The sequence below is a fragment of the Barbatula barbatula genome, assembly GCF_947034865.1.
Source record: "Barbatula barbatula genome assembly, chromosome: 18".
NCBI classification, from domain to species: domain Eukaryota; kingdom Metazoa; phylum Chordata; class Actinopteri; order Cypriniformes; family Nemacheilidae; genus Barbatula; species Barbatula barbatula.
Window position 1 is genome coordinate 10,956,621 of NC_136781.1, and position 23,606 is coordinate 10,980,226.

Sequence of the window (23,606 nt, forward strand, 5' to 3'; positions counted from 1 at the left end):
ACTTGTGTGCATGTTTTAATATATGACAACAGCAAGTTGTAACAGCAACAAAAACCTTATAAAAGGAACAAAATGCAATAAATAACAAAAATAACAGAAGAAATGAAGATATGGTAAAAAAGACTAGCCCGCATCCTATTTATACTTTTGGAATCTGGCCCTAAAAGAAAAGTAGTAGAAGACACCTGCTGTAGGTTATAGGTTAAATCTTCATTCATATGTTCTGCATACAGTGAGAAGTTGTGTACAACCAGTTTGCCCTAAAATAAATGATATCTCTAATTACTAATCGCTAATTAATTAATAAATACGTTTGAATATGTTCTAAAGGATTAAAAGGCAAACTATGAGGCAATTTGTTGCATGAGTTTTTTGCATACTGGATTTAACTTCTCACAGGACAAATATCACTGTATAGTCATCATGACACATTATAAACACTGATCTGTAAAGAACATGGACAGTCTTTGATGGTGTCAGGGTGTGTAGTGTACAACTGATGAAAGCGTGTGCTGCTCCTTCATCTGGGGGTGGTTGCTTGGACCCCTGAAGCTCTGATTCCACGAGAGCCCATCACAGCGTGCATGAGGATCATCTTCTTTGCTGCCGGTTTTGTTTATGAATAGATGGCTCTTCTTCACACTTCAAAAATGCAAGGAAACACCTGTAGAACTAATGGAGACAATGAATGAGACATTCAATTTATCAAAAAGGACTTAATATGCCGTTAAATATTAATACACGGATAATTACTAAATTTACTTCAAAACAACTAATACATATTCAGCAGTTCTCCTGATAATCCATAATCTGATCAAAGTAAACTTCAGTGATGCCTATTCAATACTATCCTCAACTCAATTGTGTAGATGATCATGAAATCTAAAAATTTCACAATGTTTATTCATTGTTTTCATACAAATTCTTGCTGAAGAGTTTAAGCTCCTGCCTTTGCCGCTCCTCCGTGGAACAGTTCAGCAAGGGAAGCAGATCAACGTTTGTTACACCCAACGCCTCTGTGTGGATTCCTCACCTGATTGTTAAAAAGCACATAGATGACAGGGTTGACAACGGTGCTGCTCTTGGCCAGGACCGAGGGAACAACACTCATTATTGGAGGGATCAGACCTCTCCTGCCAAAGGTGGCCAGCAGGGCTACTACCCCATAAGGCATCCAGCAACACAGGTAGCAGGATACCATGGTGGCAATCATTAGAAGAATGTGGTTCTCTCGCCTCTGTGCAGTCAGCAGGTTGATTTTTGTTACCTGCAGGTAAAGACGTTTATGCAGTTCATTAATATATTCTCTCTTCTACTCATGCATTGGCTGCGGAAAAAACATCTAACTGTAATAAAGATTTAGTTGCAGTGAATGTCCATGATGTTTAAACTACTTCTTAAACTACTTCGATTCCTAGATCCTTTTGGATAAAAGCGTTTGCTAAATAACTAAATGTAGGATGGTTTATTCTAAACAGCTGGTTTATTGATGGTCTTACTATGATGTTCACTGGCAAAATGAAGAAAAGTCTAGAATTTTTCAGTTATGAACATGAAGATGCCTAGGGTAAATTAGCTTGCTATGTGTGATGTATGTTAAACCCTCAGTGTCTTCTATCATCTGGAGTCACTTTACTATTCCTACTATTCCTTACTAAATCTTCTGTGTTTACAAGAATGTCTTGCACATCAGACACTGGGTGTGAACATTCAACCAGCAGTGATGGCAGATGACATCTGTTGAGCTGGGCCCCCACACACCAAACACACACTTTACATGCTCCATCTGTCTTGTATTTCATAATGGATCAAATGAGATTGTATTAACCGTCATCTGTCATTTGTTCTGTTGTGTCTATGAGCACTTTAGCAATGTGTTATTTAAAAACAAGCCAAAAAAAGATATGCATCTTCTGACTTTCATCCGAATTCTATACTATAAACGAACCCGAGAGCTCCATTCACTGGCGCACTCATGGGGGAAAATAAACGTGAAATAAATATGTTACATCTTGTCACCAGTAGTAACAGGCTCCTCATTCTAAAAATACAACCAAGGGTGATTCATTCATAGACTCGCAGTCCCCGGTGGCCCACTGCCTCACAACCCCATTGAAAATACTCATTACATATTCCTTCACACAGTGATGTGTTTATGAAATTTACTTTATGCCTGGATGAGTCATTCTTCATGAACACGGACTAACCTGTTTGCTTTGTTCTCATTCCCTGAGCTGGACAAATCAATATGATACGGACAAATAGAGAGTGAAGGAGAGCAGGATGTGCTGTCTGTAGATATTCAACCATGGTAACATGGGGTTGACATGTTTATTGGAAACCGGCTTCGATACATCCATGAAGATTTATGTGTTTTATTTCCTCAGTGACATTATGAAAGAGAGAATAAATGAACACCGGGGTGAGAGAGGATTGATGGACAAAGAGGTGTTTTAAGCGTCTTCTAAATGACTAAATGTAAATGTAATATTAATAAGCACTTCCTTTGTTGTCTAGAAAGTGGTTTGTGGTTTACTTCTATTTTCTATTAAATCTATGCAGGTATTACTTTGGAATTTAATTTTATATGTTGGAATTAACATGTTGTAAACATTTATGAAATTTGAAAGCTCACCCCTTTGATAATGAGCAGGATTTTGCCATAGCAGAAGATCATGAGCATCAGGGGCAAAAACAGACAGAAGATAAACAGACACACCACGTATGACACGCTGCTGGTCGAGCGCAGCTGCCACTGGACCGAGCATGAAGTTCCGGCTCCTTCTGGACCATAACTACTCCAGCCCAGGAATGGTGGCAGCGTCCACACCAGCGAATACAGCCAGGATCCGGTCACATACAGCCAGGCCCTGCGGAAGTCTGCAGAGTCTGCCTTGGTGGGACGTAGTAGGGTGGCATAACGCTCGTATGACAGGATAGAAAGAGACATCAAAGACACAATTCCTGTAAAGTAAATCAATACGTTAAGGAATACATGTTCACAAAAACATCTTCTGCAGAACACAAAAAATATATATATTTGAAGAATGCTGGTAACTGAGCAATGGCAGCACCCATTGACTTGCATTGGTTTTGTGTCCATACAATAGAAGTGAATCGGTACTGCCATTCTTCGGTTGAAAGTCAAACTTCAAGAGGTTGCGAACATTTTTCTGTGAACTCTCTCTTTAAATAATAATGTTCATGATAAGCAAAAACGTCAAATAGTCTGTTGGAAACACGCTTATCTTCTGTCATGCAGGTGAAAAATGACAATAAACCCACATTTGACTTTTACAAGGCAGTTTACAGTAAACAGTTCCTACAGTAAAAAATCTAAAGTGCCATTGTAAGTCACAAATTGTAGACAGCGCAATGGGTCTCTTTTCAACGTTTCCGTTTCGGTGTTTGTCAAGCAACCTAAAACCTAAAATAAAAGTAGCTACCACATCAGAAAAGCGTGTGTTATGCAGCCACAGGCTCACAGGGCCTCATTAATGTAACAATATTGTTTTCGGGCAGCATGTGGAGCTGTCGGTAATACTGATATTTACAGTACATGATCTTGTAAGCATTGGTCATGTTAATAGTGACTTGAGAAAGATACAGATTACCGAATGCACAGTTGAGAATACAAAGAGACTTTTATCTGCCCATTAACAATGTGTTGGTAACCACAAAACAAAGCAATTTCAAAATGATGTCAGGACGTTGCCTTAGATAAATCAGGATATTTAAGTTCCTTTTATTAAAATACCTTATATAAAAATATTACTGGTGTGTATCTCGAGACAAAACAAAGGCAATTCCATATTTAAAGAAATGCCGGTGCAATTTATTTTCATTTTAGACAGCTCAAACTTTCATTTTAGTCTGGGACTAGTCCTCACCCTTGTCTGTGAAACCAGGCATAACAGGTATTAAATAAGCTCTTCATTTAAATGTCAGATCATTGGAGAAAAGCTGTCATTGTGTTATATTAGATAAAAACAGAAGTGATGCTGCGGCTTCGGTCTATTTTGAGTATATGTTTTTTACATAAAGTACATTTTGTCTGGGGCATTATGTTCTTTTGTTGATTTATTATTCATACTTTTAATATTGATATTAAATCAATGTTAAATCGAATTGTCTAAATAATGACTCGTTCTCAGCATGACACAAACACCTACAGAGTACTACAACTTGCAAGTAAAGAAAGCATAAAAATGATCGGCTATTTTACTAAACTGTGTGAAGTTAACTGATAGGGTGTCTCTTAGGGAAAGGCATCAGTTGCAGTTGTTTCTTTCTGAGTAGTCATCTTCCGTATTCCCTCAATACATTTTCCTCTAAAGCTGATCTCGAAGAGTTTCCCCTATTCCACCCTTAAATGTCAACCGCCCACTTACATACAATATTCAACTAGGCGTACATTAGGAAACCTAGACACGCGTTAGTTTTTCACGCTACAAAGAAAGTGAGGTCTGCATCTGAAACCTGTTACGCGTTCATCTTTCCAGTGGAATAAAAACTTACCAAACAGCGAGTTGGCAAAACCATACCATTTGCATCCGTGCTGTCCCAAAAGCCATTTCCCATAGAGACTGGAGGCAAAGCTGAAGGGAGTCCCCAGTAAACATACCAATACATCACTGACGCTGATGTTGAGCAGAATCAGATTGATAGGCGTCCACAGTGAGCGAAACCTTGCGAAGATGAGCAGCACAAAGACATTGTTCAGGAACCCAAACACCAGAATGAATCCAAGACAGACGGCTATCACCGTGTGCCCGGTCCTGCTCACGCCAGGCGCCATGTCGTGAGCTCCTGGGGGGTCTGCTGAACTGACATTTGCACTGTGATTGAGTGCAGAAGTGTCTTTGTGGCTAATGTTCAAACTCCAAATGTAGACGACCATAGCAGCTTCACTCCACTTGTAAAGTGATGTTGACACAATTACTTTTCATGAGGAATGGATCCATGGCTCACATCGCTCTCTCCCTTACTGACGCGCAAGCCCACCATTGACACCCCCACATCTGACCTCCGTGCGTCTGAGAGACGCGCATCCACATTCATCACATCTGAACTCACTTTCACGCATCAAATGCGGTCCACGATCTTGAATAACATTTGAGTTAAGTTTTTTTTAAATCAGTGTCGAAAAAAGCAAACAAATACATAAAACAACAAAGAATTCCACAGACAGGCAGTATAATAATGCAATGTGTCAGGTGCTGGGTTGAATCCGTGGATACCCGCGGGGTCCGTTATCAGTTTACTCACAATAGTTAATAGAAGCTATTTAATCTTTGACTGTATTGTTTTAGAAATGGCACATTATCATGAGAATAGGTAACAGAGGTGAGATAATAATACTACTGCGAAATGTCAGAAATGAAACATGTCCTATTAAATATGACTCTCCTGTAGGTTAGCACACTAATTGAGTTGTGCTTTGGGGATTCTGGGAGGTGTCACTGCAGACTATTACAATTACAGATAACGTGTGTGTAAAGAGGAGAATGTAGAAAAGTTCCGAAAACATAACAGTGACAGTCTGAAATGCCAGAAGAGTCGTTACCAGTCTCCCGCGGATGAACAGCAGTCCTTCTTTTGAGCCTATATTAAATAAAGTGCAACTATTGTGTATGACCCTTGACATTTCTGAGCTAGAGTCAGACAAAACATTAGAACTCTCCAATTTTATGTTTGAGAAAAAAATAAAAGCCCCTAAAGAGTATTGTAGCATTTTTCAAGTAAAGAAATATTCTTCTTTATTATGTACCTAGCATATAATCCTCTGTAAGTGTTATCAGATTGTTTTACAAACATTGTTTGTTTGGCCATAAAACGCAACCCGATGATTTATTCTAATATTTGTCAGATTTATGTATTATAGGTTTATCAAAGCAATATCTAAATGCTGTTCTAAATTATCGAAATCTATTGTAATGAAATATGAAGCAAATTAATATTGTGTTGAATAATACCAGAGAGAGTCTGAATTTAGGTCTGACATTAGCCTTGGCTTTGGTCATTTTAATTTGGAAAAGGACATGTGTACTGCCAGATGGATAATGGCTAAATATAGTGCAAGGACATCAATAATCCACAAGCAGGGTTGTGGAAATGGCTGTTCCTCCATCTGCGTCTATGAATTGGAGTGTGATAGTTACATCTTAGCCCGAAATAGGCTAAAGAGTCCCTCAAAGTAAAACATACAGACTTCATGCTTGTATTCATTTAATGGAATATAATGCAATGTTAATTTCATCCACTAGGGGGCAGTGTTGACATTTTTATTAGCCACTGGAGAAAGCCTGGCAAAAAAAGGCATGGAACAATAGTGCAAACCTTGTTGCCACAATTTAAAACGTGCAGGAATTGATTTCCGAGAAACACTGTTGAAAATTCAACCCAAATACTCTCATATCAAATCCGCATTAGTCTGTTAAGGCACGTTAATTTCGGTTTTCCAGTCATCCCCATCTCTCATGCGGACCAAATGATGAGCATTGGAAAGGATATGAATTCTTTACCGTTCAACCTTCGATAATTGTCATAGGGACAATGAAGAGGAAGAGAAGCTGCCCAAGACTTATGAACACTCCCTTCAGGTCAAGATACTCAGCGGGCATGTTTGATAGATCCGCATTTTCATCCTGCAACATAGAACCAGAAACAGAACAACAGTTAGACAACAAACAAGCATGATAATGATTGCAAGGAGTGTTCTGGCACAAAGGAGAGTCAGTCAAAAAAAAAAGATGTCCTCAGAGTGATTGCCCGACATGACTAAGGCCTGAACGTCACGACCTGTGGCCAAGATCTGTTCTTCCTTTTGTCCCATGGGAGCGTTTCTGCTGGTAAAAATGTCTCTGATCTCCACCACACTTGCTGGATCCATTCGGTCGGTCATGGTGAAGAGAACACAAGATCCAATAGCAAGTGTAACTAAGTTTATAATAAATAAAGTGAGCAAAGGCAAGACAGTGAATGGATGTTGAGAAGGTGAGTAGATTCCAGATGCAGAGATCCAATGGTAAACTTAACTAGTCCAATCACCAAAGGGAGATCCAAACAGCAACTTGGTATTCCTCCTCAAGATAAGAATTGCTGACAGAATACCTGGACAGCTCTGGCAAGAAAATAAAGTGACGATAAACATGAGTGAACAACGATCTGACAATGAGCATGGGGATTTGCACGGCTGATATAGGCAGCCGGCAATGTACAACAGGTGCCACCAAGATGATTGCTAATAAGCACCCTGGTTGCTAGGGCAAAGCTAACCAGAAACAGACACGAGACAAACAAGCAGGAATGAACACACGGATCCATGAACTGTGACAAGTTCATGTTGTTATCAGTGCCGGCATTTAGACCGTTAATGCAACGTATGTATGAGATATGTGAGCCGCATGTGGCTCTTCTGCCCCTGCTGCGGCTCCCTGCAGTCTTTATAAGATGCGTTTTGGTCGAAGTGGATGAAAGAGGCACATACAGTACCCATTTACACCTGCTGCTGTAATTCGTCTTTTTTGTCCACTTTTGATCACTTCTTTCCTGATTTCTTCAAGAAATATCTGAAAAAATTGAACACACTTACCCAGCCATACACACTGGCTGAGTAAATGATTTTGCTTTTTAATATATTTCTTTCGAATAGACAAAATAAGTGCATGGAATGTACATATGGGCCCGACCGGAGATGACAGAAAAACATACAGAGAGCAGCGACTTTATTTCTGATTTGACAGATGTGAGACAGCGCTGAATACTATGCGTGTCTTAGAAATGGAATGGTGAGAAAACATTCTGCTTGGTACATTTTTTGTCTTTAAACCAAACTTTTAGGTCTTTAGCTGCTGTCATGATTCTGCCTTCTCTTGTCTTGATTTTCTGGTCTAGGGGCAGAATCATGACAGACCCACGTGTTTTATGTGGAGAGAAACATATTATTGTCAATCAGGACATAATATGCGTTCTCTCCAGTCTCGTCATTTGACCCCGGCCCTCTCGCTCCTAGTATAGCTTTCCTCCTGTGTCTCATTACCCACACCTGCCCAGCGTTATCTCCTTCGTTAGTCTCCCTATATAATGCCCTCTTGTCTATTGTCTTGTGCTTGTTCGTTGTACATGTTTCCTGCCCTGTATGTAGAGTTCCTTGTTCATGTTCCGGTCTGCTGTATGTATTGTTAAGGATTACCCAGTGTTTAATTGTTAAGTTCCCCCATGTGGAAAGTGGTTGTTTTCTGTTTTGGGTATTTAGTTTGGTTAGTGTTTTTCCCCATCGTGGGTGTTTGATTTGTATTTATTAAAGTCTGTTTGTTAACCCCTTCACCCCGCTGCCTTGCAATTGGGTACTTCCTCCACGCATCCCGTGACAGCTGCATAGTTTAAATCCGGTCTGGCTAGTGCTCTTCTCATAAGGTTAACGCATTATGTCTGTATGCGGAGAGTAGGTGGTTTCTTTGGGCTGTTCTTCAAACGCAGCAAAATGAAAAGCCAAAACCAAAGTTCCACGAAAAAAAATCTAACTTATGCAACGCGTGCAACACTGACGCTACTCTCCTATTGCAACACTCCCACTTCTTGCCAGGAACAAATATGTATAAATTGCATGCATAACCTGTGTTATAATAATTTAAAGGTTACATATATTTTGTGTAAAAAATAATTTTATTTGGCGGGAGAGGGCCCAAAATGACTCTTTTGGTTAAAAGGTTGCCGACCCCGCTCTGGGAGTACGGCAAGGGTGTTTTGGCCTGCTGAATACTTCGAGCAGATAATGTGCGTTTCACCATTTAAAGACACACAGATAAATGAAGAGTAATCTTAAAATCAGGAGTTGTCAGCACTGATGTAAACTTAATATGGAAGTGAAGGAATACTCTGCTAATAGCCTTAAGACTACTGGATAGAATAAGATGTCAGTATATAGTTAAAGTCAACAAATCTTATTTTTCAAAGTTTATTTAAAGCCTAGACCAGGCTGTCTAACAGGATTGATCATTAATCTGTCTGACCTGTGCTGTAAAATCCTCCAACAACAAGATATTTTCCCAGTTTCACAAGGTAAGTGATTCCTTAATATACATAAAAGTCATTTGAATTTGTCACATTTACAGTAGAAAAATACAGATTATTCTGTTGTTTCCATGAGTTTCCGTGTACGTGTAAAATGTCTTCAACCAAATTGCCTGAAGCAAATCTTTAGTACAATCTTCTTTCTGTGGTACACGCAGAGCTTGTTTCTGAACCGGTTGCCCACAGAAGCCTCGGGGTTAACCATTGCAAAGTCCTTAAGGCACTTGTGCAGCGAAAGAGATGACAGACTTTGTCCTCTCATTAAAATCTCTATTTACCTTCATTTAATACCAATAAAGATTCTTCTTTTCTATCACCTGAACACCTAAAATGGAATCAGAATTTACATAATTAACATAGTGAAACAAATATGAAATGTTAAACAAACTGGTGTAACAGATTATAGGCTGCAGATAAGAGCATACCAGGATCAAGGCAGATATCAGTATTCATCTGGTTACTGAATTCAGGATACCTAGTCCATCCAGATATTTGCTCTTGTTTGGATGGGGACACCACAACTGAGCCAAGGTCAGGTTGATCATTGTGAAGCAAGTTTAACAGAGAATTAGTGTACTGGTGTTCTGCCACCTTCAAATTCTCAGTGGATACAGCTGAGGGGTAAAACATGGGGGACAGAGCCAGACCTATGTTCTGTCTAGAACCCACAGGCCAAACGAGGGTGCTGTTTGGAGGGTGATTCAATGACCCGTGAGGGCTTGATAGAAGATTGCTGCTTGTTCCTCGCTGGAGTCTTTCTGGAGAAAACATGGACTGGAATGTTGCTTGTGGATGTGATTCCCATTGATCTGAATCATCTAAAAAATCAAAAAGAGTTTTGGTTTCTTGTATACAAACAGGTCAGTGGTTATGTGTGAAATGTAATTAAAGAGGAAGAGTTACTTTTTTGAGCAGATTTCTGGTTTCGTTTCTTTTTAGAGCGTTCTGCCTTTGGTTCAGTTGCTTTGCCGAGTGCCCGAGTGAAATGTTCATCCACCATGCTGCTAATGTCTCCTTGAAAGTAGGTGAGAAGCACACTACCTGACTGCTCTTCAGTCTTCTCAGCTACCTGGTTCCTGAGATCCTCCATCAGTGATCTATAAGTACTGAGGTACCATGTGTTAGTGAACCATAAAGTATAGCATATTGCTAAGTTAGTACAGCCATAAATCACTTCATCTATTTGACAGCATTGACTGATTATTGTCAACATTGCATTAAATCAACTCTTCTCTTTAATGAGGAAAATCCAATAATGTACCATAACTTTCTATGTTATATTATCTTTGTTACATAATCTCTGTATATTACTGAGGGGTGAAACTATGTTTGGCCATAGTATATGGCTATAGAGGTGGACAATGCAGATTTACATTAGATATGTTTTATAATTACTAAAATGTTAATACTTATCTATTTATGAATTCCAGCAGCTATGTATATTGACTTAAATATTAAGGTTAGTTAAATAGGGAGTAGTTGACAAGTGTAGAGTATATAAGTCTACGAAATAGATGGTAAATGTAAAATATCATATTTAACTGTATTACGTCTGTTTTATTTGAGACTATATTATAAAGTGACTTGAATCAGCCGATCTGCATTATGTAAACCCTACAAAAGTGAATGTTATTGAATAGAAATGTATCTTTAACGCAACATTTTCATATCAACAGTTTTACATGTACGTATGTACATATCCGCATTATGGACGTTGAGTGAGATAGATATTACACAGCTGTGATTTGTGGCTTACAGTGCCAGGTAAAGAACTCAATGTTTTTTTTTATTTGTGCGGTTGCTAAACACAATGTTTAAACCATATATGCAATTGCATTTTGATTTTCATTTTGAAGCATAATAATATACAGTACATTAAATATGCACCTGCATCTCCTTGTTCAGCTAAACATCTCCTCAAAATACACTTCAACATTATACCATACGTGAGGTACAAAATAGTTAGCTAATTGATAAATAAATAGGCTAAAAAGTAGGCTAATAAAAAGTGCAACAGTAAGTAAATATTGTATTAATTCAATATACTTAATAATATGCATAAAATTATTGCTATTGTTGAACTTAATTGTTGTAGTAATAACCACAAATTAAACTAAACTGATTTTACTCACCATGCAACGAGTCTGCTATACAATCAATTGATAAGGTAAAGGCAATATCCACCTGTTCCATGAAAGAAAAGACACTGCAAAATGTCTAACTGTTGCTTTTCTTGATGTTTCTCTTTGAAAAAAGTTTGACTAAAAGAAACTAGTTTACTTTCTGCCTTGTATATGTTGGGGCGTGATCTCTGCACTTTAACCAGTATGAGTAGAATGTGCAAAAACAAGTTAGACCATTAAACCGTCAATTCATTGTCTGCAAAGAGGGCACAAAACTAATGTTTCTTCAGGGCATATGTTGTTGAATTCATTTTTCTGCAGACATTCCAAATATAATTGATAATCACATTTACAATCGTCACATATCTTTAATGCCCCAATAATTTTATCATGATACAATTAATGTTAATCCAAAAACACAACCACATGAAATGTTATCAAAACCCAGTTACTGTACAGTATTGTGAACTATATGTTTTTTTAATTATTTTGCATTGCTAAAGAACAGGCATACTGCTATTCTGCTTTTTGAATACTGAAACATTACCACCTTTCCCCATTTCTAAACAAAAGTTGTATGTGTTTTCATTTTATATTAAGATTAACACATTTTTCTGTAATGACACCCCTCGTAACAGATTACATTATTAAACAACACATATTTTGTGCTCGAAATAAAACTGTAAAACAAAAATACCATTGCTAAATGTCCAAAGTTTTGGTAAAAACAAAACAATGCACAAGAAGGCAGATTGAAATAAATGAAAAAAGAAACGTATATACTGAGTAGTGACAGCCTATATGCTTAATACTAATTTAATAAGTAGTGAGAATGCCTACTACAATAAAAACTTTATTATAATAAAATGAATATATGCTGTAAATTACCATAGAAAGAAAATATTACACAGAAGACTTCTTCATGTTCTGCGTCAAGCAAACCTGATCATGACTGGACCCTGAGTGTGAGCAGTCAGATATCTTCCTGTCACTGGTGGTCTCTGACTTTATAGATTGTGATACTTGTTGACCTCCTTTTACTTTGGCCCCCAATGTCACAGTGCGGCTCCAATCTAGTGATAAAATCAAACATCTTTTTTATGTTTTTCTCTTTTTCAAATAGGCTGCTGTATTTGAGATGCTGTTTCCTTTTTTTAAACATTTTAGAACATATCTGAGCCAAACCTGAGTATTCAGAGACTCTGAATCTTCCACAGCAGAGGTGTATCCTCCACTGTTTCCTTACATTGTCTTTCATCAAACAATAAAACAGGAAGATAAAGAATCCTGAAATACAATACATTGCATTGGTCCAAAGATCTTGTATATACCATACTAATGGCTATCTAAAAATAATATATTATCTTAGTTTTTAAACATTAGAATATTGCATAATTTTTAACAATCTGCATTATGTCTATTACACACTGCATTAGAAACCTTCTCTACCTTGGCATATGGAGCACTCACTGTTACCTTGAAGACTGTTTAGAATGGAGAACAGGTATAGGAGGGGTGTTTTGGCTTGACCCCAAGCAAAGAAGGCTGGTAACCAGGTCAGTCCCAGCAGGAAGGTGAGGCTGGTCACCACACGCAGGTCATGCAGAAGTCCTTTTCTGCTGCTGGTGGACTTATTGACCCGCATTTTGCGGATCTGCACAAGCACCACGGTAAACACGCCAATATTACAGACCAGTATCAGGATCACGAATGAAACCACCGTCGCGTAGAAAATCACATCATTCTTTATCCAGCAACTGAGAGAGTAGGGATGGAAATTACATGCAGACGTTTATTTGTGCATGCAGGCTGTAATAGTTCAGCTGTAATATTGACGCTCGTGTAAAAAATGGCACCTACAATGGAGTGGATTTCTCAAGAGGTGTTCGGATAACACTGTTGCCGTAAGCTTCCGTGTCAATGGCAAGTACTAAACTCACAACTATCAGAGGTGAACCTGCAACCACAATTTAAGGAAATTTGTATTTCTAGATCCTATACAAATATTTTTGAAAAAGAATTTTGCATTCTGAATGTCTCACCCCATCCAAGAGCACAGAACTTAAGGATGTATGAAGGTACATATGCATTAAAGACCTTGATCAAGGCCAGATACATATTGATGGCCTCTAGTCCCATCCAGGTAAAGGCAGCCAAGAGGAAGTAATGCAGAATGGCAGCGACAGCAATACATAGCTCATCGCTGTTAAAAGAGGCAAACCAGGAGTTTACCAGAAAAAACATGTTCAGCCCTAGCAAGGCCACTGAGAGGTTAATAAGGATCTTTGATGGATTGTCCCGCCTCAATTTCCTGTGTTAGAACATCAAAAAAGAAAAGAACAATGTGGCATAATACTGTAAATCAAATGAAAACTGCATTTTCCATCTGTATTATGAGCATTCAGAACGTTACACCCAGATATAAAGAACTGAATTTTGGGAGAACTATTCATCTCAAATACTGTCAATTCATGTTCAATTTTAAAAACAATTCGGTGCTCATTTATAGAATCAAACAGAATGGTTCTGGTTTACTGTGGCACTCACTCAAAGGCCATATAGGTAAGCAACGTGACTCCAAGAAAGATGGAAGATATGCCACTACCCAGATAAGAGATGACAGATAGAATCTTCTCATCTTCTGAATTTATTGGGGTTTTAGAGATATCCTGAAAGACAAGGGGACAGTCAAACAATTAAAACAAAAAAATGTAGACATGTATTATGTAAATATGCACATCTTACAATGTAATTTTTTTCATTTATTTTTCGCAGATGTTTCATGGAAACTTGGGGTCATTCTTATATGAAATATATTAATATACAAATGGTTGGGTTTTTATTTTTTGACCTTGTACGGCTCCAGAAACAAACCAAAACACACCTCTTCTGTGAATACTTGACAGACAAATGAAAGAAAAAAGACAACAAAGTGCACTAACCCCCTTCTCTCAACAGGTAGTGGTCTAGCTTTTGTTAAAACTAGTGACTTTGTATAAGCACTTAATGTATTATTGCTCTTTTATGAGATGTATATTTTAAGACTCCCCGAACTCTTTGTAATTCGCTTTGGATAAAAGCGTCTGCTAAATGACTAATTGTAAATGTAAAATCACCCATCTAAAAATGAAGTGAAACTCTGATCTGATGTCAGTGCACACAGTGTGAACTCACCAGAAGAACTCCAAAATGTGTGAGATGATCACAGTAACACAGTGTGTAAGTGGCGTTAGACCTCTTCATCTCACATCCCTTATCGTTCCATCCTCCTTTTCCATCTATCAGGCACACAAACCTTCACTGTCCAGCACACATGAACTTACAAATGTGTCTTTGTAAAAGTCTGCTTGACATTACTCACTGTTCTTATTTAAATCCCAGTAGACACATTTGACAATGGCCTGATCCTGCAATGAGAGAAAAGATCTAGTAAAATTCAATCTAGATGAGGTTTTCTGTATATTTAAGTTACACATGTTGAGGAAGGCATAGTACAACTTATTTATTTACAAAAGACTGTTGGCTTGTGTTCACACAGACCTCTTTTTGTTGAAGATGTTGGAACCTGACCACCACTGGAATATCAAGGTCACTCACTGTGGCGTTGGTTATACTGGCAGACACAACGTAAGAATTCAGAATCATGTTGCTTGGAGTGTTCTAGAAAAAAAAAGATTTACATTTTATTAGTCTATATAAGCATTAGTTTATTTTATTCGTTTCATTTACTTTTTATTTATTACATTTACCTGGAAGAGATTTTCTTTGCCATAAAAATGGAACTGGACCCGAGGTATTTCACTGTTTGGGAAAAAGTTCTCTACAGTAGAAGGTAAAGATATGGATGCCACATCTGCTGTGTCTGTCTGCTCCGAAAATACCCTGTTGAAATATATCTACAAAGAAATTAGAAAATGCTTATTATAAGCATTGGCCTTTTATTTTTACTTGAACTGTAGCTGACAGAAAATATAGGTTGAACACATTTAGATTATCATTATTACTGTGTGTGTTATATATGAATATTCATGTCGATTCCTAAAAGTATCACACCTGAAATATAAATTGTGCTAATATAACCCTTGTTTCACATTCGCCACACAAGACAAAGCAACCTTGCTGTGTGAAAATAACCACTTGTAAAAGTACTGTGACATTTTAATATCACACCTCTATTTCTCGCTAATAGTCTAAAGTTTCCTTAATGATCTTGGTGCCATGCAGCGTTAGATATAGTATTTGCCTCTCACCTCAGGGATGAGACCGGTCTGAAAGGAGGACACTCCAAATGTGAGGCCGTGGAACTGTGAGGTGTCTGGGTTTATCAGCTGCAGTGCCAATGAAGGTGCTGTCATGTTATGATAAGATCCTGTGAACACAGTTCTGTCTCCCATGAGGTCTGTGATAAACAGTATTCTGCCAACAAAGGGATGAACAGAAACGTTAAGTATTAAAATAGTTTTAAAGGAAGCAATATTACATTAATAAGAAGAATATTTGTTAATTCATGGTAATTCATTAAATCTTCATTTAAATAAATTATTATTCTTGTAATATAATCTGTAATGATGCTACTGCTAAATGGAAGCCTTATATTTATAGAAGTTCATGTTTTCACTTCAATTAATGAAAAAATACATATTTTTGTCCTTTAACTTTATGTATGAGGTACAGTATACATACTCATTGGTGACTTGGCCGAGGTCGGTTGTATATTCACAGATATTTGAAAGTATATTAGTAATGCTGCTGGCCAGCACTGTGGTCAAGGTTGCGATCTTAGTAACCGCCAACAGTTTATCAATAATAATGTCCAGCTGTACATCAGTCAGACTGTTCTCGTCCTTCAACAGATCCTCGATCACATTCAAAATATCTTCTGAATTGTCTGGGGAAAGAAGCATCAAAGATAGAGATAAATATTGGCTTTTGGCTAAAAATTTGTATTGATATATAGACTCATTTGATACTTACTAGCTGTTACTTCAATATTTGTCAGATCATCAAAATCTGATACAGTCGTCGTGCACATGCTCATGTCTGGTGGGTCCCAAACTGCTCTGTCAGATTCCTTATTTAATTTACTAAAAGGAATGTGTAAAATGTGACAGATTATAATCTCAGACCTGTTGGAGAACTTACTTTATGCCTCTTTTATTAAGATAACTGTTCTATTATCACATTACTACATTCTGTTATTATAAACATATTCTCCTGACATTGTTATGCTTAAAAATACCAAATCTTGGTTCTCTTCAAACTTTTTACATCTAAATGAGGGCAAAACAGAGGTCATTGTGTTTGGGTCTCCAGGAGCCCCTGGTTGTAACCTGGGAGATCTGGACTACTGCAGAAAGTTGTCTGTGAAACATTTGGGAGTTATTTTCGATTCTGCACTCAAGTTCGATAAAGGATCTGTCACCTATCAGTGTTTGTTTTTGATTTTCTCCTTTTAAGTGCATTGCGGTCAAAACTGTTTGTTATTTATTTGTTTCTTTTAAGCAAGGTTACTACAGCACAACGGTCAACTACTGTTGTTGTTATTGTGCTTTATAAATACATTTTTTTTGGTCTGTGAGTGACAAAGCCATCCAAGTCAGTTAGAATCCATGTTTGTCAGGCTGCGTCTGTCCAATATATGCCTTATTATTAAATTAAAGGATATTGCTTCCCACGTCTAAGATAAGACATATTAATAAAGCCGGCACAAGATTGTGTCTATAGACTGTGTGCAAAATGACGCAAGATACACGGATGGAAAGCAAGTATTATCTTAGCAAAGCCATTTAACTGTTTCTATAGAGACCAGTATAATTTTCTCTAAAACAGAGATCTGATAACAAAAGATTTGAACTCCCACAGGTCACATCAACAGTATTAAATTCAGTACATTTTATAGATGAATTGTTTTATATTTAAATGTAGTACTTACCAAAACCTTGTAGCACTTTCCTTGCCTTTCACACATCCCATAGAATATGTGGTTTGAGCCGTCATGTCAGGCCATATGTATATACCATACACTGAGTGCGTAATTTCCTCAGGACAAAGACCCGGTTCTACATAAATATATAACATGCATGGAAACTTTACATGTAAAATCTAACATGAGTGCTAAGCATTGCTAATAAAAAATGGCAGAATACCTATGTGGAGGACGTTGACTTCATAATTTGGAACTTTAATAGTAATTAAATCATTGGATCCGTTTCTTAACAGATCAAAAATCAGCCTCTGTGTCTGGATGACATCCACTTTTCCAGGAGCTTTAACATGAAAACTGCTGATGTACCTGAAAACCATTTAATGTTACTATGATACAGCAGAAAAACATTCTGGAAGTATTCATTTAAAATGTAAATGGTCAGGCTGAGACAAATACTTTGGAAATCCTGCTAGTATCAGATTCAATGGTTCCATTCCTTGATCTCCCAGTGTTTGTTGAAGCTGGTGAAGAAGCACATTAATGCAAAGGTCTGCTCTGGTCAAGGCTTTTAGAAATAATTTCTGTGTCTTTACTCACCCATTGCTGTAGTGTGTTTTGGGGGGATGTGATGTTGCCGCTCATTGTAAGGTTGAGATAGACTCTAAAGAAAGTGTCTACAAAATCTGATGAAACATCAGTGAATTACTAAAACTGAAATTACTGAAAACTAAGATTTGCATTTCAAAAACAATACGTGAGTTATGCTTGGCCATTCAAAAAGCAAAACTTAATGTCACAGTATTAAAAGCGTGGTTGAGGCCAAATTAGGAGATATGTACTACAGCAGGTCTAAGTGTAAAGAGCCCACCTCCATGTTTTTCTGAAGCCTACAGTATGAGCACCGACCCAATGAGTTCAAAGTCTAAACTCTGTCTGTGTAATCTTTATTTATCATTTTATCTTTTGACAAAAGTCTAACTGCTTAAAGCTTTTTGAATCGTCATAGTAATTTGGCTTATCATCACTTACGAAATTAGAACAATGCAGCATTTAATAATTTAATTTTCTGTGCAACACTGCAGCGCAAAAGAAACGATGATTTAGGGCAACACATTATTTCAGCTGGAAATTATTGGTTAATATAATAATGCAAAATATAAAAGGTTGAGCTATATATCATGCTGGTATTTTATTTACCTCTGTCTGGTTTTAAAATAGTTGAAGACCTTGTATTTTCCTTTTCCCTTGTCTGTAATGATGTCTGAGTTACTACAGGTGATTTGGCAGAGACAAAATGCGATTATACACCTTTATTTAACATTTTAATACATTTAAATGGTGTAAGTGTAACTGTCTTTGTTTAAAAAAACATTTGTAATAGTTGTTACGCTATAAAAATACTGGGTTATTTTTAACTCCGTGTTTGGGTCAAAAAGGGACTAACCCCAGAGTTGGGTTTAAAATTGACCCAAAGTGTTTAAACAACATAGGTTGATTTATAATCCGGGTTGGGTGTTTCATTTTTTGACCCAACACTGAGTCGAAACAAACCCATTCTTTTTCAAATGTACTGTGTGAGATTGTACTGACCTGATGTTACAATGTGTGTATTTTCTGTGTCAGGATTCTTGGTAGCAACAGCAGTAGTCAAAGCAGGATCCAAAGTCACATTGGGAAAGTGGGCTTTGAATTTAAAAAAACTGATTAAGTTTAATATGCTGAACACTGTCACAAAAACAGTCAACCACACAGACACCCACCCACCTACTGAGACGACATTTATAGATGTTGGATCTGTTTTTAGGATGATGTTTTTGTCATAGTTGTAAACAGGTTTAAGGAGCTTCTGAATCTCAGCCTCTGTTTCACTTACATCAGCTACAGGTACCTCTCTCACAAACACCAGACAGTCAAACCTTGAACAACAGTAGGGTTGGAAAGAGTTCACGTACTGTCAACATATTTGACATGAAACGTGTTTTTTGGGAAATTACCATTGCTTCTTGTTTGAATGATTTCCTCTACCCTATAAGACATAATATAATATAACCACGGTATATGTCAACATTTAAGAGACATTGTTGTGTAAAGTGTTGTGTAATGTTGTGTAATACTGCACCTGAATGTCCTCATTAATGTATTGATTTAAACCACCAATAGTTTGAGAGCTAAATTGGATCACAGATGGATGAAAAATAAGACAAATAATATTCAGGTGACTGTACAAGTTGTTTGAGCCATGTTATTATGCAAAACTCTATTTAAATAAAACAAAAAATGTTTAAGTGTTACCTTAAATGTGATAGGAATAAAGAATGCACTGATATGCTTTGAGGGAAAACATGCCTAAGCTGAAATATTGGACACAAATTTAAAACACAAAATGCTTTATTATAGATTAAATGCTAACCTGTAATAAAAAAACACAATCTTACCCAGGTAAAAACGATTTCCTTCATTTCATTCATAGTGTTGTACTTATTGGTCTTTTGTGTAATAGACGTGTTCATTTTAATTTGATATTTTGACCATTCTGAAATGTGTTAAAAGTTCATTAAACTTTTGGAGTTACATGAGTTACATGAGTTTTATTTTTTCATTCCTGTAAATATACTGGTTACATCTTGAGAAAGAGAGAAAGAAAATATTATCTTACCACATTTCAAACTTGCGTCTGGCATTGGTGGGCATCCCTGATACTTCCAGTCTTGCTCTCTCCACATCACAATGTTCCCATCTACACATTTCCATGCCTCCAGCTGCTGAGCACTCAACTGCTCTCCCCACATTCTGAACAGGTACAGATCCCCAAGCAAGTTTTTACCAGTCTCAAAATCTATTACACCTCCAACAAAACTATGTGACACTCCCAGAGTCAGGGTTCCATTTGGGGCAAGGAACCTTGGAAACGTTTCATTTAAATGAAATGTGTAATTAGATCCATCAACGATCACCTGGAAAAGTCTAGCGTGACTTGACCATGTAAGACAAACCGTGTGCCAGGAGTGCAAGGGCAGATCATATGCAACTATCCATTCCTGCCCAAAAATTGAGGCTTTTAAATTGCCCCCGACCCCAGCCAAGCCAAGTTCCACTTGTTGTCCCCCGGGGCCCTTGTAGTCAAACGCTGTCCATTCAGAAGTACTAAGATTTCTCTTGAGGTCCACACACACGCTCAGTTCCTCTAGAGCGGGTATCATACGACTCTTACTCAGCTGCCAAAAACAGGATCGACTCAGAAAGTTCACCTTCCTCCCCCATAGGCTTGAATTGGGTGCAGCTAAAAGTTAGAATACAGATTAAAAACCTAATTTGTAATCTGGGTTTGGAACAATTTAATGAACTGTATTTGCATATTAATAATACATCGATAGGTTAAATTTCCCTTGGACAAAATGCAAGAAGTAATGATGATAATATGAAGAGTTTGGTTCCGAAATGAGATTTTGGAAAAATATTTTTTTATTGTGCATTCCAATTAATATCAATCAAACTGCAGTTGGTTTGTTTTGATTTAAGACATAATAACTAAAAAAATACAGCTAACAAACACAATAAATTAAAAATAAAAATATTTAAAAAAATATGAGTTATCTAATTTTGGAACCACATTCTTCATATTAAAATATATATAATAATAAAGTAATATTCTGAATTATTTTACCTGCATGAATGTGAGAAGAGAAAAAAATCCAAGTGTAAATAGTCACAGTCAGGTATTTTGTAATTATATGCATGATAAGTCTATAGAAAAATAAAAGACAAAAATATATTTGTTGGAGTGTCATCACATTTGTCTTATATACAGAGTAATAAAGATCAAATTTGAAAAATAACATCATTTTAAAGGAAATATCTTTCATTATATTATTTTTAAAGGTAAGAAAAGTTTACAATCAATTTGCTCATTGCGAGTTACATACTTACTGTCTTTTGGCATGTCTCTGGATTCAAATGTGCTTAGATATAAACAAAACCAAAAATTCTGGAAAAATAACAAACACAGCCTAGTGTAGATTTGGCCCTGATTTTGAGTATACTATCCTTATTATATATTATGCGCTGGACCTCCTCTCACTTGAGAAAAAAATCCACGCCCACTCTCCGGTTGATAAGTTATTTATTAATCATAAAGAGAGTAATAAACATAAAGGATCCATGTTCACATCAACAAGGAATTTGAAGAGAACTAGTTATAAACTAAAGTTAGTTCAATCTTTCCATGTTATAAGTCTGTGAGCTTCTCATTGTTTACATCATTCAGACTATCAGACAGATAATTATTGTGACTGGAGATGATTTCTTAGACTGGAGATGTGACTGGAGATTTCTAAGGAGCAGTTTATAAATCTCTCATAAAAACAGGAGGAGACACACCTGGCATGGTTAAAGGTTCACCGTGAAAGTTGTTTACCAAAGGCACAACCCTTGCTAAATAAAAAGGTTTTAGGTACAAGAAAACGTGCTGCATTTCGGTATTAATGTTGTCATTAAAGAAAGAAGCTGTGTGTTTTCATTAGATAGACATCACCACATATGTTTATGATCGCTGTACAGTAAGTGTCCTGCAGGATGTTCTTAATCAACCCTAATCAAACAGTTGATGCAATGTTCTAACTCAAGTGTTTAGATCACAATCAGCTTGTCCAATATACTTCAAACAAAAATGTTACATTTTAAAAAAAGTAATAATAAATTTTATGGTCACAGCCTGTCTGTTATCTTGGAAATATGCCACCATCATTCACTCTGCAGGCCATGTTTAAACTTCACAGAAGAGGGTAAGATTAAATCATCACAAAACGAGACATGTTACGAAATGGACAAAATGCTAAATGTTTATGGTATTTCTTAGACAACATCACAGAACATGGGCTTTATTTATGTACAAAAATGCATAGAAAAACAAACTTGGCTTGTAGAAACTATTGAATACATACAGTTGTTTATTAATATTTGTCTGTACCTTAAAAGGATAATTTGGCCAAAAATGAAAGTTTGTAACTCAAGTTGTAAGCAAACATTTGCATAAATTTATTTTGTTTATTTGGAAGAATGTTGGCAGCTCAGAGTTCTGGGGCAACATTGACTACCATAGTAGGAAAAATTAAAATGGTAGTCAATGGTGCCCCAGAACTTTTTGCTTTCCTACATTCCTACATTCTTCAAAATATCTCATTTTGTGTTCAGCAAAACAATATTTTGTGTAGCCTACATTACTTTATTCCTACTGTGGTAGTCAATTGTGTCTCATTAATCTCAGTTGCTGACATTCTTCTAAATATCTTTCATTGTATTTAACCAAACAAAGAACAACCTGAGGATGAATAATTCATGACAGAATTTTCTTTTTTGTGTGAACTATCCCATTCATAATTTAAAAGTGGAAATAGGTTTTATCTGGTTTTAATGCCTATAAAACAATAAACATTTTGTTGTTAACACTGGTACAACTATTGCTTGTCTTCTGTTATAATTTATTTAACATCCAGGGCTATCACTTAAAATGTCACATGAGGGCGCCATATTGTATCATTTGATGCTTTTTGTGTATTGTGTAAAGTCCTTGTGAAATGATGCAGTTTTCTTTCCTGTGTTTTACATTTAGTCATTATTTAGTTACACTTAATTGAATACACAAACTGTGCTCTCTTTCCCCCAGACATTCTTTTCATTACACATTCAATGACAATATGAATTGTGCTTAATCACCAAATTATTTCATTGTATTTTGCAATACAGAATATCGCAATTACATTTAAAGGATCTATGTCTCCACCCATCTTTTTACTTGTTTAATCGAAGAGTTGTAAAGAGAAGTTGAGCTCATCATGACTCGATGAATGATCTAAGTTAAGTGCTATACAAAGCTATAGAAATCATGGTTAGCCTTTTGTACAAATAAATTACCTTATTATAGAAAATGTTAGGAGTCAAAATCATTAACTCATTTGACTCTAGTTCTAAAATCGTTGTCGTTGCCATACAATTGTTTATAGATAAGAGATGAATCACCTTCTGATTTAATTGGTGCTTCAATAGAGTTCATTTGAAAACAAGGGGGAAGCTGTTTTTTTTTCTCTATCACAACATTTCCTCTGAATCAGGATATTTTTGCAGGAAGCTTTGAGGAATTTACCACAAGACTGTCAAACATTACACGGCAGTGTTCAGCCGGCTTCCACGTATATTTATATAGATCTTACTTGTTTGTCAACAAAATTATGACTTGGATATAGAAATGAATTTTTTACTGATTTGTTTACTGTTATCCTTCTTTGGACCTGTGATATTCTGAAAATAACTGAATAATATAATATAATTATAATAAATATAATATATATATAATATAATAAAATAATGTGAACCAAAGTGTTGATTCATTTTCCATGGCAATTGTGACTATTTTGAGCACAATCATAATGATAATGCAAATCTGACTTCAAATAACTTTATACTGCCTTTAGCATAATACTAAAAGC

General features: G+C 36.5%; 3 protein-coding genes across 3 annotated transcripts; all 3 read right to left on the bottom strand.

Moving 5' to 3' along the window:
- On the bottom strand, nucleotides 1–5,032 carry tmtops3a (teleost multiple tissue opsin 3a). The gene is made up of 4 exons (XM_079479178.1): nucleotides 4,519–5,032; nucleotides 2,636–2,964; nucleotides 1,034–1,267; nucleotides 1–672 (listed from the first exon to the last, which is right to left on the bottom strand). Exons 1-4 carry the CDS (start codon nucleotides 4,898–4,900, stop codon nucleotides 592–594), a joined length of 1,026 nt encoding a protein of 341 aa, XP_079335304.1. The 5' UTR covers nucleotides 4,901–5,032; the 3' UTR covers nucleotides 1–591.
- A 1,181-nt stretch (nucleotides 5,033–6,213) lies between these two features.
- On the bottom strand, nucleotides 6,214–11,377 carry vgll1 (vestigial like family member 1). Its single transcript, XM_079479574.1, has 4 exons — nucleotides 11,208–11,377; nucleotides 9,979–10,181; nucleotides 9,501–9,893; nucleotides 6,214–9,400 (listed from the first exon to the last, which is right to left on the bottom strand). Exons 2-4 carry the CDS (start codon nucleotides 10,163–10,165, stop codon nucleotides 9,360–9,362), a joined length of 621 nt encoding a protein of 206 aa, XP_079335700.1. The 5' UTR covers nucleotides 10,166–10,181; nucleotides 11,208–11,377; the 3' UTR covers nucleotides 6,214–9,359.
- On the bottom strand, nucleotides 10,818–21,176 carry adgrg4a (adhesion G protein-coupled receptor G4a). Its single transcript, XM_079479573.1, has 27 exons — nucleotides 21,052–21,176; nucleotides 20,789–20,868; nucleotides 19,781–20,404; nucleotides 19,560–19,657; nucleotides 19,417–19,475; nucleotides 19,244–19,292; nucleotides 19,119–19,150; nucleotides 18,889–19,040; nucleotides 18,715–18,807; nucleotides 18,322–18,393; nucleotides 17,722–17,807; nucleotides 17,581–17,645; nucleotides 17,345–17,490; nucleotides 17,131–17,257; nucleotides 16,173–16,282; nucleotides 15,882–16,086; nucleotides 15,449–15,614; nucleotides 14,948–15,094; nucleotides 14,739–14,858; nucleotides 14,560–14,605; nucleotides 14,373–14,476; nucleotides 13,746–13,867; nucleotides 13,241–13,509; nucleotides 13,059–13,155; nucleotides 12,675–12,955; nucleotides 12,384–12,485; nucleotides 10,818–12,271 (listed from the first exon to the last, which is right to left on the bottom strand). Exons 2-27 carry the CDS (start codon nucleotides 20,859–20,861, stop codon nucleotides 12,102–12,104), a joined length of 3,615 nt encoding a protein of 1,204 aa, XP_079335699.1. The 5' UTR covers nucleotides 20,862–20,868; nucleotides 21,052–21,176; the 3' UTR covers nucleotides 10,818–12,101.
- Nucleotides 21,177–23,606: the final 2,430 nt, after the last annotated feature.